The sequence below is a fragment of the Taeniopygia guttata genome, chromosome 8 (genome assembly GCF_048771995.1).
Source record: "Taeniopygia guttata chromosome 8, bTaeGut7.mat, whole genome shotgun sequence".
Classification (NCBI taxonomy): domain Eukaryota; kingdom Metazoa; phylum Chordata; class Aves; order Passeriformes; family Estrildidae; genus Taeniopygia; species Taeniopygia guttata.
The window spans coordinates 973,739-985,345 of NC_133033.1; the positions used below are offsets into that span (position 1 = coordinate 973,739).

Sequence of the window (11,607 nt, forward strand, 5' to 3'; positions counted from 1 at the left end):
AGGAAAGGCTGGAGCTGAGGCAGGAAATTCTGTACTGGCCACTCCCAGAATAACCTTCATTGCACAGAGGGATTAAATCCTGACAAAACCAAAGTGAAGGTGATCCCCCCTAACCCTCCTCATTCCACAGCATCCCAGACTGCTCTGGCTGGGAATGGATCTCGAAGCCCACGCAGTGCCACCCCCTCAGGAGCAGCTGTGGCAGGAGGCGGGGCCAGCTGTCCCAGCCCGTTAATGACTGTTAACGAGCTGGGGTTAATGAATTTTGTCATTTCTGTCAATCACACGGTAATTACCCGCCCTGACGGTGCCTGGGGCGGACCCGAACCCGCGACCCGCCCTGCCGCGTGACGTCACGCGCGCGTGCGCCCCTCTCGGCCAATCAGCGGGCGGCGGCGGATTCGAACGGCGGGGCGGCGGCGGCCGTTGTGCGCGCGGCGGGGCCGGCAGGGGGCGCTGCGCTGCCCGGTGAGGGCGCCATGGCCGGGCCGGCACCGGCACCGGGGCCGTGCCCGGGGCTGTACCCGGGGCCGTACCGCGCCACGAGGCTGGTGAGCACCGCGCGGGGCTGCCGCGGCACCGGGGACGCGACTGCTGCGGGGGGAGCGGGGCGCCCGTGGCACCCGTGCGAGCGCTGCGCGGCGGGAGGTGGCTCTGCCCCTCGGGGCCGGTGTCGCGACAGAGGGGACAGCTGGGTGCCCCGGGACCGCCCTACCTGCTGTCGTGACGTGCTCAGGGACACCCGCTGTCGCGACACGCGGGTGCCTGGCGCCCTTGTGCCCCGTGTCCGTTTTCTCGGTACGCGGGTGCCCGGGGACGCCCCGCGCGCTGTCGCGACATTGACCGCTCAGGGACACCCTGCAACCCCCCCTCCCCCGCGCTCTGTCGCGACATTGGGTGCCCTGGGACCCGCCATACCTTCACGCCATGGCGGTACCTCACCCCCCCCCTCCCCGCCCTGTTTTGCGGTAATATCGCTGCCCTGCTGTCGCGACACGGTGGGTGTCACGACACGCGGGCGCCGCAACTCCCGTGGCCGCTCCGTGTCCCCGCAGTGGAACGAGGTGACGCGGCGCTTCCGCGCGGGGATGCCCCTGCGGCGGCACCGGCAGCGCCTCCGCTCGCACGGCAGCTGCTTCACGGCCGCCGAGGCCGCGGACTGGCTGCACCCGGTGCTCCGCAGCAACAGCAGCTTCGGGCCCGACGTCACCCGGCAGCAAACCGTGCAGCTCCTGCGCAAGTTCCTCAAGAACCACGTCATCGAGGACATCAAGGGCCGCTGGGGCGCAGAAAACCTGGAGGACAACGGTGCCCTGTACAGGTACTGAGCTGAAAGTGATCCCCTGTGGTGCTGGGAAAAACGCCCATCACTTGGGGTTTTAAATGCTAAATGTTTAGTAATAATAAAGTTGCTATAAAAATAATAATACAATTAGAGTAATAAAGTTTAGAGTTAGGATAATTACATGACAATAAAAAGCAAAGAATTACGTCTGTCCAGATGCTCTCGGACACTAAGTCATGAAAAGCATCCCTTGTGAACAAAGGAACCACCCTTAAAACAATACACTTGTTGCATATTCATAGATCCTTCATGGTTATGCATGCATTCTATTTAAAACAAGAAACTCTGTCTGCTGTATGTCAGCTGTTTCCTTTAATCCCCACTGCTCTTTGAGTCTGAAGAAATTAGTTTCTTCTGATAAGAAGCCATAAATTCCTCTCCTTTGGAAGATTTAGGTGTTCCTCGAAGCGAGTATCTCATTCCCAAAAAAAATAAACTTCCCCCACATACATAGTCTCTATTTTAACATTATGTTGGAATCTAAAACTACATTTAACACACTACTTAAGAGAATTAATACAGCATAACTTTCTAACGTTGCACATATAATATTCATTGTAATATTTGCAAAAAGCCAATCATAAAATATGCATTTTTCACAATTGCCCTGGTTTTTAAAAGCGTTTTCTTTTACAGTTCTTTTGAAAGTTTTAAGGTTATTTTAAAAGTTTCCATGCCTTCTGATGTTTGCATATCTCTACTGGAGTTCTCAGGCACTGTTGATGTAAATAATGATTGTTTTGCATTCTTCATTGTGGGAGGAGAGAATTGATGGGCTGTTGGTTTGACCAGTGTGGTTGGAAAAGTAACAATTCCATCCTCCAGTCCACTGTCACTTTTGGAACTCTATATATTGCGAGGTCAGAAATAAAATTTGCTCTTTTTCTCTTTTGAACTTACCAAGCTTCTGTGTGCTCATTTAGTGTCCAAATGCGACTCTCAGGTTGAGGGTTTTAGTGGAAAATGCTCAGATTTGCAAAAAGAGCTTCCTTTGGGTTAAACATCTTGGTTAAAAAGTTAATTATTAGGCTAATTTTGCTCCTCTGAGTGTTTTACTTCACTCCTGTGTGTGTCCATCCGAGGTTTTTGCTGGAATTTAAACCTCACTGCAGTGCTTTGGAGTGAAGCCAGGGGGTTTTGTAGGAGCTGCCTGCTGGGTTTGCTTCTCCTGGGCCCTTTACACAAGGTCTGAGTGGGAAACAGAGCCAAGCTCTGAAATCAAAGGTATTAATAGTCCCCACTTCTCACATTCTGGGCTCAGGCTCTGCCAATGTCTTCAGCTTGACTTTGGCATCAAGAAAAGCAGCCTAAAGCTAATTTATCATATGATAAATTAAAAAAAAAATCCTTTATTTAGTGAATCTAACAGAGTCATGCTGGTACGGAGTCAGAGGTTTTGTTTTGTCAAGTAGTTGATTTGATTACAGATTAATTAGGAATGTATTTAACATCTCTTCCATTCATTACAGATTTCCTCCAACCTCTCCAGTCAAACCTCTACCAAGCCCACCAAGGGAGAACTTGGAAAACTTCTCTGGAGACAAAGGAAAACTTTTTAAGCTGCCCAGCTCATCCAAAAGGGGTTTGAAAAAACAGGAGTTCCTGCAGTCTGTGGTAATAACTTCTGTTCCTCACAGCATTGCAGCTGGCTTGCATTGTCTTTATTCTTTAAAATTTACTGACACTGCTCTGTTGTGGCATCTTCCCTTGAGAAAGAATAGTTCAGACTTAAGGAATTCAGAAATATTAAGAAAAAAATTTATATGACAAGGGGTTTTATTTTGTTTTGGGTTTTCTTTGTTTTGTCTGAGTGGAGAATTATCCCTGCTAAGGGATTTTAAAGTATTTGGAGGCCTGGAAGAGGTGAAGTCCTAGAAATGATCTGCACAACATGGCCTTGTTGAAATTTAATTTATCTTTGGGAGAAAAATAAGAGGCACAAATAATTTAGTTTGTCATCTTTTGGAGAAGATGGAATGTGTGTGTGGCCCTTGATTCAGCTGAGATTGGCGTGCATAAATTCTGAATTTAGGTTCCAGTCCTAAAGGAGGATAATTCACATATTAATACATCTGGAATTACCTTTTAAATTGCTGACTTTGAATTGATGAGCATTTTCTTCCCTTTCTTTTTAGTGTGCTCCCATTTCATCCCTGAGGCTGCAGGTTTCCCCCCGGCTCGTGTGGAATTTAATGTTCCACAGAATGCCCTATTCTTCTAATTCCAATTTTCTCTAATTTTTAATTGCCTTAAGAAGCTTGTTTATCTTACAGTATCAACCACTCATTTTCAGGAAAACATAACAAGACCAAAAGCTGATGTAACAGGAGAAAAGAAGGAAGGCACAGTGCAGAGGAGGGAAATAAGCCAGGAATACGTGCAGGAAACATGGAGAAACATCATCCAGATACAGTGAGTGAGGAATTCACACAGCACCTTCTCCTTCAGTGGGAAATAGCCCAAGCCAGCTTTCACCATTTGGTTTGTTAATTGTTTTAAGCTTAATTTTTTCCTGTTGTTTACACAGGTTTTCTAATCTGTTTATGAACTTTGGATTGTTGCATTTAAGGAATTTTTGATCACGTGCTGGTGCAGAAATATATTTTAAACACCTCAGGTGTTCCTCCTTGCTGATTGTTGATGTTTGTCCAAGAGAAAAGTGTCCCCAGTTGTCCTCCTGGAAGTGAGAAGTTCTCCAACAGCACTTTAGCTCAGCCAGAGTTTTGGAATAGATATGGGAAGAACTTGTTTTCCTTCATCCCTTGCAAATCTCTGCTCTCTTCCTCCCCAGCTTGCAGACCATTCTGGGACTGCCCTCGCTGGAGGAGGTTCTGCAGCCAGCCCAGATCATCCCTGAGTTTGTCATGTACAACATGAGCAACACCAGCAAACACGGGGTGGTGATCCTGCAGGACAAAGCAGGTGACGTTTATCTCCCTAGATTTGCTCTAAAATCGTTATTTATGAGTAATAATTAATCTCTTTCACAGTGTGTTGTTGACTCTTTTTTCCCAAACCACAGCACAGCTCAGGGACCTTAAATCCCACCCCCCCCTGCCATGGCAGGGACCCCTTCCCCTGTCCCAGGCTGCTCCAGCCTGGCCTTGGGCACTGCCAGGGATCCAGGGGCAGCCCCAGCTGCTCTGGGAATTCCATCCCAGCCAAAACTTCCTTCCCAATATCCCATCTAACCCTGCCCACCTTCAGCTTGAAATTATTCCCCTTTATCCTCTCAAAATTACATGTGGAGCAGTATTTAAAATCAGTTTTAAATTTAATATGTTGTGCTTTAGGTGTTATTTAATACGTGTGAGCCGTTATTAGTTGTTAATTATTTGGGCTCATGTCTGAATGGTGCATTTATCTGTTTGGATTTCAGAAGACCTCCCTCACTGGGTGCTGTCAGCCATGAAGTGCTTGGCCTACTGTAAGTCACTGAAGAGCTTTCAAGTTCCAGAAGCCTCTTTTGAGAGTTGAAAGGGAAACATTTGTGTGTGTGAAATCAGCTGTGATGTTTCAGTTCAGAGACCTGGGGGTGGTTTCCTCTAATGCAGTTTTTCAGGAGTGAAAGGGACTTTGCTTTTCCAGTCCCTGGCTTCCAGCTGGACCAAAACATTTCCTACACTTCATATTAAACTGGGGAGATGCGTTTTCTTTGGTTTGTAAACAATCAACTCTAAATTAATTAGATGAGTGCCTCTCTAATGAAACCAGAGATAATGAGCTTTTTTTTCCCATGTGCTGAGCTTCCTTTTGCTCAGGGAGCTTGAGCTGCCTGTGGGAGAACTGTGCTTTGGAAATGAAGGGACATGCTAAGAGTGGGTGATTGTTTTGCTGAGGAACCTCTAAAGACCACAGATTATTTTTTATTTATTTTCTTGATGTGGAACAGAACTGAGCACAGCTCTTCAGTGGCTGCCTGGAATCTCTTACACCACTTTTGCTCACAAATTGTGCCAAATACAATATTTGTGGATTGCTGATAGGATTCTTTGCTTGAGAAACAAGAACAAATTTAGGCTGATCTTCAAAAATTTATTTTCTAATGGGACTGTGGATTTTTGGTGTGAATTTCCTTTCTTCCCCTCTTTTCAGGGCCCAGGAACAATGACATGAGCCAAGCCACCTACAGTGGCTTTGAGCGGGACGTGTTCAGAACAGTTGCTGATTATTTTCTCAGTCTCCCTGAGCCATTGCTTACTTTTGAATACTATGAGCTCTTTGTTAATATCTCAGGTATGTATGAATTTAGAAACAGTCAGGGAAGCTCTGAGTTCAGATCAGCTGGGGGACAAATGGGTGATTCAAAGCAGAGTTGGGCCTCTGATGTGTGTGGGAGCTCCAATCTGAGGAGGATCATCACTGCTCCATTCTGTATTAGTGTTAATTAAAATGTACTTCTGCCTCACCATTTCCCATTTAAATTGCTGTTTCAGCTCACATTCTAAATATTCAGTAACAAAAACTTCAAAAGATGTGCTTGTTCTGCTTGCTCCTCACTACTGCAGTGTTACCTGTCTTTGTTCTTGCATGTTAAATTGCTTTGGGACTGAACTAAAGCTTTCTTAATTAATATCTTAATTAATATCTTGACTTTGTTGTCTGTCTGCCCAGTTAGCAGCTCTCTGAACTGGTTCATTTTCATACCACTTGCATCTTTAACATCTCTTTCATTTCCTGATAGTTTTGTGTGGCTGCATCCAAATTCCTGATCTGGGCAGTGGAAATCGTTCTGTCCAAGAGGAGAAATGTGACCCTCAGCCTTCAAAACCTCCTCACTTGAACTCTTTCAAGTCCACTGAGTGTCTTCCCCTAAGCCTGCTCCTCAAAGAGTCTGACAAGAAGGAGAAAGGAGAAGCTTCCAGGAGGTTTTCCTCAGAGGAGCTGAGAGCCCAAAACCAGCACAGGAAGAAATGGCAGCAGCACAAACTGCCACGTCAGCAAGGGAGTGCTGGGAACCTGATAGGAGGGAGCTGCCAGAATCTTGCAGCACCCAGGAATGACCAAGAGCCACCTGGAGCATTTAGGACAAGGTGTTACTCCTTGGAAAGAGTTGGAGCTGCTGCTTCAAGTGTGTGTGGTAAAGGAGGAGGTGTGAGCACCAGCAGGAGGAGCGGAGAGCTGCTGGAGGAGCAGAGAGGGGACTCGGTGCTGGGGCTGGGCTGGGACAGCTCAGGTCCAGCCCAGGGCCTCAGGGGAGTGCCTGGCCCGTGTCCCTGGGCTGAGGAGCCGTGGGATGGCAGCCACGGGTCCCTGAGGCTGCTGGGCAGGAGGAGCTGCAGGAGCTGCAGTGCCATCAACAGACCCAGTGCTGAGATCACAGTGCAGCCCCTGCCCCGGGGGCAGGGCACGCCCAGCCCCTCTGTGGCCATCAGCGTCCAAAGGAGACTCTGCAGGAGCAGCACAGACCTGTCAGGACGCTCTGTCCCCTCCTCCCCTTGTGTGTTGGTTGGCACAAGTAAGGGCTCTCTGCAGCATGCTGTACTGCCTTGTTGTGTGGCCTCACTAATCCCTGCTTCCCTCACCTCTGCCACTCTTGCTAGCTTTGTGGATAGGCACAGAGCGTGGGTTTGTGGGGTTTGTAAAGAAAATCTGCTGGCTAAATTGTTTAAACTGCTGTAGCTCTGCTAACAGTGTGTGCAGTATTGGAGTATGAGCTCAGTGTGTCAGTAATTGGTCTTTCTGCTCAGGTAAGTGATGGGGACAGGGAACCTGCACACTCCTGCCTGTTGGAAATGTCCTTTTCTGTTCTGTAAATCAGTATTTTCTGGAAATACTTCTGGGAATAATTAGTGTCATTCCTTAATTGTGTTGTGGTCCTAATTGCACCATAGTGAAGGAAGTTGAAGATGACCACACAATATTCTGTATATTCTCTTCTGTGTTACAGCTGATTTCTCTGAAACATAAATAATCACACTGAACAATAAGAATTCTGTGATACTGAAGTAAAAACATGCTGGGAGCTGGTTCAAATCCTAATGCCAGTTCTGTGTGTTGTTAACTTGCAGATCTCCTGCAGCCTCACCTGGAGAGAATCGCAGTGGAGGCGCTGCAGATCTGCTGTTTGCTGCTGCCCCCGCCGAGGCGCAGGAAGCTGCAGCTGCTGCTGAGGATGGTGGCCAGGATCAGTGGCAATGTGGACATGCCACGGCTGCACGATGCCATGGGCAACAGGTCCTTGGTAAGGGCAGGGAAAGCTCTTCCTAAAAGGATGCAGATGATTCCTCAGCCCGATTTCCCACCCAGCTCTATAGAATCCCAGACTGGACTGGGTTGGGAGGGAACTTAAAGCCCAGTTCACTCCAGTTTAATCCTGGTGTGCATTAGGGCTGGGCTAGGTTGGCTCTGCAGGTTTTAATCACCTCACTCATCTCAAGATGATCAATTGAAGATTCAGGTTTAGATCAGAAGTAGGAAGAAATTCTTTATTCAGAGGGTGGGCAGCCCTTGGCACAGGTGCCCAGAGCAGCTGTGGCTGCCCCTGCATCCCTGGCAGTGCCCAAGGCCAGGCTGGACAGGGCTTGGGGCACCTGTCCCTGCCTCAACCCAAACCATTCCAGGATTCTATTCTACAGTTTTGTGAAAATGTTAATTTTTCTATAGGTTAAGCCTTTTTCTGCTACTTTTTTACATTATGTATTTTTAATTAAAAGTGCTGTTCAGTTCCAAAGAAATTAAGTCAGATGAGGGAACAATGATGACTTTTCCTGCTTGTGTGACCACACTTGGAAGTTGGCTATGGGGGATTTGAGCCACTGTAGAGTGGAGAGGAGAAGATAAATCCCCCAGCTTTCTCCAGTGCAGCTGTGCTGAACTTTTCCAGCTGATCCAGACGTTTTCCCGCTGTGTCCTGCGCTGTGCAGAGGAGGAAGACCTGGATGAGCTGCTTTCCACACGCCTGCTTTCCTTCCTGATGGACCATCAGCAGGAAATATTCCAAGTCCCAGTTTACCTGCAGGTTGCTGTGCAGGATCACCTCAAGTACATGGAGAAGGCTCAGGTTGGTGCCATGAGAGCAGTTCAGATTCATTTGTTAATTGCTTCTTCTGAAGCTGGGGAAATGCAAATGAACCCAGGACATTTTGAATGTGTAGATATTAATTATAATGTTTAGCAGCTTGTGAATGGGTGTGGGTGTTTATTAGGTACTTACTCAAACAGTGCAGAATCAGTTGAGTGCATGCAGAGCCCTTTTTCTTCCAGTGCAAACAGGAAAAAGAAGAAATTTGTGCCATCTTGCCAACGTATTCCTACTGCAAACAAATCACTCCTCAGGAGTTTGAAGAACAGAAGGTCTCCACCTCACAGGCTGCAGTGGCAGAGCTCCTGGAGAACATCATCAAGGATAAAAACCTCTCTGTGAAAGACAAAAAGAAAAAGTTGAAACAGGTGAGTTCATTTCATCTGCTTCTGCAGAGGAGCAGAATGTGCTGAGAAATGTTTGTGTTCAAAAGCTGTCAAGAGCTCATGTGTTCTGCTTGGGATTTGAAAGATGGTTTTTAATGCTGCATCCCCTGGCAGGGCCTGGAGAGGGGCTGGGGACAAGGCAGGGAGGGACAGGACACAGGGAATGGCTCCCAGGGTATTGGGAATTAGGAATTCTTCCCTGGCATTGTGGGCAGGCCCTGGCACAGCAATAATTTTTGGCTTTAAGAGACCAAACTCTCTCTGTTGAGAATCCTGAAACATTCTTTTGGTGGCCTTGGCTTTGTGTTTTGTAACATTTACAGTGCTCAAGATTATCTTGCACTTCTCTGGCCTACCAACAACTTGCCTAATAGAAAGGTTAAAACACAGCAGTTCTGGCAGGATTTAATCCTGGAGGGTTTTTCTTTCTTTTGGCAAGTCTTTATGCCCAATGGAATAGTTTTGTACTTGTCCTGGAATCTCCTAAGCAAGTCTTGTGACTCCCATTTGAACAAGCAGCTTTTCAGGACAGCCACACTTGGCTGTGGTGCCCCTCCTGCAGCTCTGACTTCCATGTGTCGTGGAAACTTTCTGGGCCTCTAAAAGTGAGTCTGGTTTGGTTAATCAGAACTTCTGAATCCAAGAATTGTTGCTTACAGTTGATTAAGGCTTGGAGTAAGTGAGGAGTGAGAAGTGATTCACAGCAGCAGGGGAAAGGGGAGGAAGGAAATGGGGGCCCAAAAATGATCCCAGCACTGGAGGTGCCTTAGCACAAGAATGGACACTGCCCTGGGCCTGCTGGACATGTTCTTGATGGGAATTCTTGGGAAAAGCCAAATTCGTGCCACTTTCTAGAGGGTAAGGAAGGTCCCAGTTGTGTCAACACCAGAAGTTACAAAGGTGGTTTGAATCCATCAGTGGAAAGGTTTGCCTCATGTTCAGATGTATTTACAGTTTTTCATCCTTTCCTGAGGCTTTGCAAGGGAAACGGGCACAATGTCCAAATCACTGCTCTGGTTCCAGGTGTTTTCATTTCCATGGAATCATTGCTAAGCTTTCCTGGGAGAACCCTTCCAAAGCAGGCTGAATCTTGGCTCCCTGTTGGGTAAAACAGTTTATCCAGGCAGTTCCTGGAAGGCAGCTCACAGCAGGCATGGAGTGAGCTCTGGCACAGCTGGAGTTCTGGGGGGATCTGGGGTTTTCTCCTCACTGGTGCCTGTGTGTGCTGCAGTTCCAGAAGGAATACCCCCAGATCTACGGGAGCAGGTTCCCAAGGACGGAGGCGGAAGCGCAGCTCCTGGAGAACAAACCCACCCTCAAACAGCCCCTGCTGAGCCTCAGGAAACCCAAATTCCGCAGCCTCAGGTACTGATTTCACCACACCTGAGCCAGCTCTCCCTGCTGGAAGTCTGAGGGATTCGCCAAAGGAATTGCTGCAGGAGTCTGGTGCTGGCTGCGCTGTGGAAGGAGGAAATGTTTACATGGACTTGTGCTGGAAGGTGCCAAAATACCTTTTTCTGGTGCAGATTCTTTGGAATGACTTCTAAAAGAAAAATATTTATCTGTTTACAAATTATTACAGTATATTGGAGTAGGAAAATGTGAAAATACACAAAAAGCTGTTGTTAACCAAAAATTTATATATGTTTTTTTATGAGAAACTAATGACCTGCCTCTTGTTACAACCTTTAAATGTCTGTTCAGGAATTTGTGCCATTCATTGTAGTTTTACATGTGTGTGTGTTGTGACCAAGTGCCTTTTCCATTCTCAAAATGTTTGTCTTTAAACAAAGGAGCTTCTATGAGTTCAGGACCAGGAGAGCCAGTTCACCATAAATAAATTATTATCTCACTCCATAAATGCTTCTGTTCATATAATCTGTAAAACCCTCATCAGCTTTTTTATATTTATTTATATTAAAAGACTTGAAGTGTATTTCTGACATTTTCATGGAAAACTCATTTTGAATCTGTTGATGTGATTCTCAAAATAGGAGTGATGGATGATCTGTGAAGTGAGAGTAATACACTGATTTTCCCTATTTTTTCCAGACTTGGGGATTTGCTTATTAATTAAGATGAAGGTTCCTGCACAGGAATTTAAAACTGCAGGAATATATTTGGGAAAGATAATTAATAATAATTAATCTACTGCATGGCTCTGAGATCACTGACTGGTTTGGGTTGGGAGGGACCTTAAAGCCCCTCCAGTGCCACCCCTGCCATGGCAGGGACACCTCCCACTGTCCCAGCTGCTCCAGCCCCAGTGTCCAGCCTGTCCCTGGGCACTGCCAGGGATCCAGGGGCAGCCACAGCTGCTCTGGGAATTCCATCCCAGGGCCTGCCCACCCTGCCAGCCTGGAATTCTTTGGTACATCTGTGTTCCTGAGCCTGTCACTTCTCTCCCAAAAAGATACCATTTTTCTCCTTTTTTAAAAGACATTTTGTAAATGAGAAACCCGAATTAGCCTAATTTTACCCTGTATTAATGGTGCCTTAATGCCCTGAGGGTAACTTTGTGCTTTCAGGGCAGGGGGCAGCTGTTCCTCCCCTGGAACATCTGTAATCAGCCGCCTCCAGCACTCAGCACCTGCCTGAATTTGCTTCCAGGGCTTCCTACCCCATTCCATGTTGCATAAATGCTTTGTTTATGTGGTGTTCCAGTTAAGTAACTTAGTAGGTGAGAAGCTCACATTTCCCAGGATTTGGCTTTCAGAGGCCTGCCCTCATTACTCCCAGTTCTTGATCCAGGTTATTTAATGTTCCCTTCTAAGGTTTTGACAGAACTTGACCAAAATGGGAATAAATAGAGAAATTATAATTATGGTCCTTCAATGCAAAGGGTTAATGGG

General features: G+C 47.0%; 1 protein-coding gene across 2 annotated transcripts; it reads left to right on the forward strand.

The window, feature by feature from the left end:
- The first annotated feature begins 18 nt into the window (after positions 1-18).
- DEPDC1 (DEP domain containing 1) lies at positions 19-10,691 on the forward strand. Of its 2 annotated transcripts, XM_030278798.4 has the most exons (12): positions 19-551; positions 1,056-1,321; positions 2,815-2,959; positions 3,639-3,757; positions 4,137-4,267; positions 4,725-4,772; positions 5,441-5,581; positions 6,030-6,803; positions 7,357-7,529; positions 8,172-8,348; positions 8,552-8,737; positions 9,987-10,691. In XM_030278798.4, exons 1-12 carry the CDS (start codon positions 480-482, stop codon positions 10,125-10,127), a joined length of 2,373 nt encoding a protein of 790 aa, XP_030134658.4. In that variant the 5' UTR covers positions 19-479; the 3' UTR covers positions 10,128-10,691. The 2 variants fall into 2 exon arrangements, with proteins under 2 accessions (XP_030134658.4, XP_030134659.4); XM_030278799.4 differs by lacking the exon at positions 6,030-6,803.
- The last annotated feature ends 916 nt before the right edge of the window (positions 10,692-11,607 follow it).

Excerpts from the sequence above, each read along its gene's own strand:
- DEPDC1 (XM_030278798.4), top strand. The coding sequence starts at position 480 with ATGGCCGGGCCGGCACCGGCACCGGGGCCGTGCCCGGGGCTGTACCCG. Across the intron at positions 4,268-4,724 it reads GATCCTGCAGGACAAAGCAG|AAGACCTCCCTCACTGGGTG; the intron begins GTGACGTTTATC and ends TTTGGATTTCAG. Across the intron at positions 6,804-7,356 it reads TTGTGTGTTGGTTGGCACAA|ATCTCCTGCAGCCTCACCTG; the intron begins GTAAGGGCTCTC and ends GTTAACTTGCAG.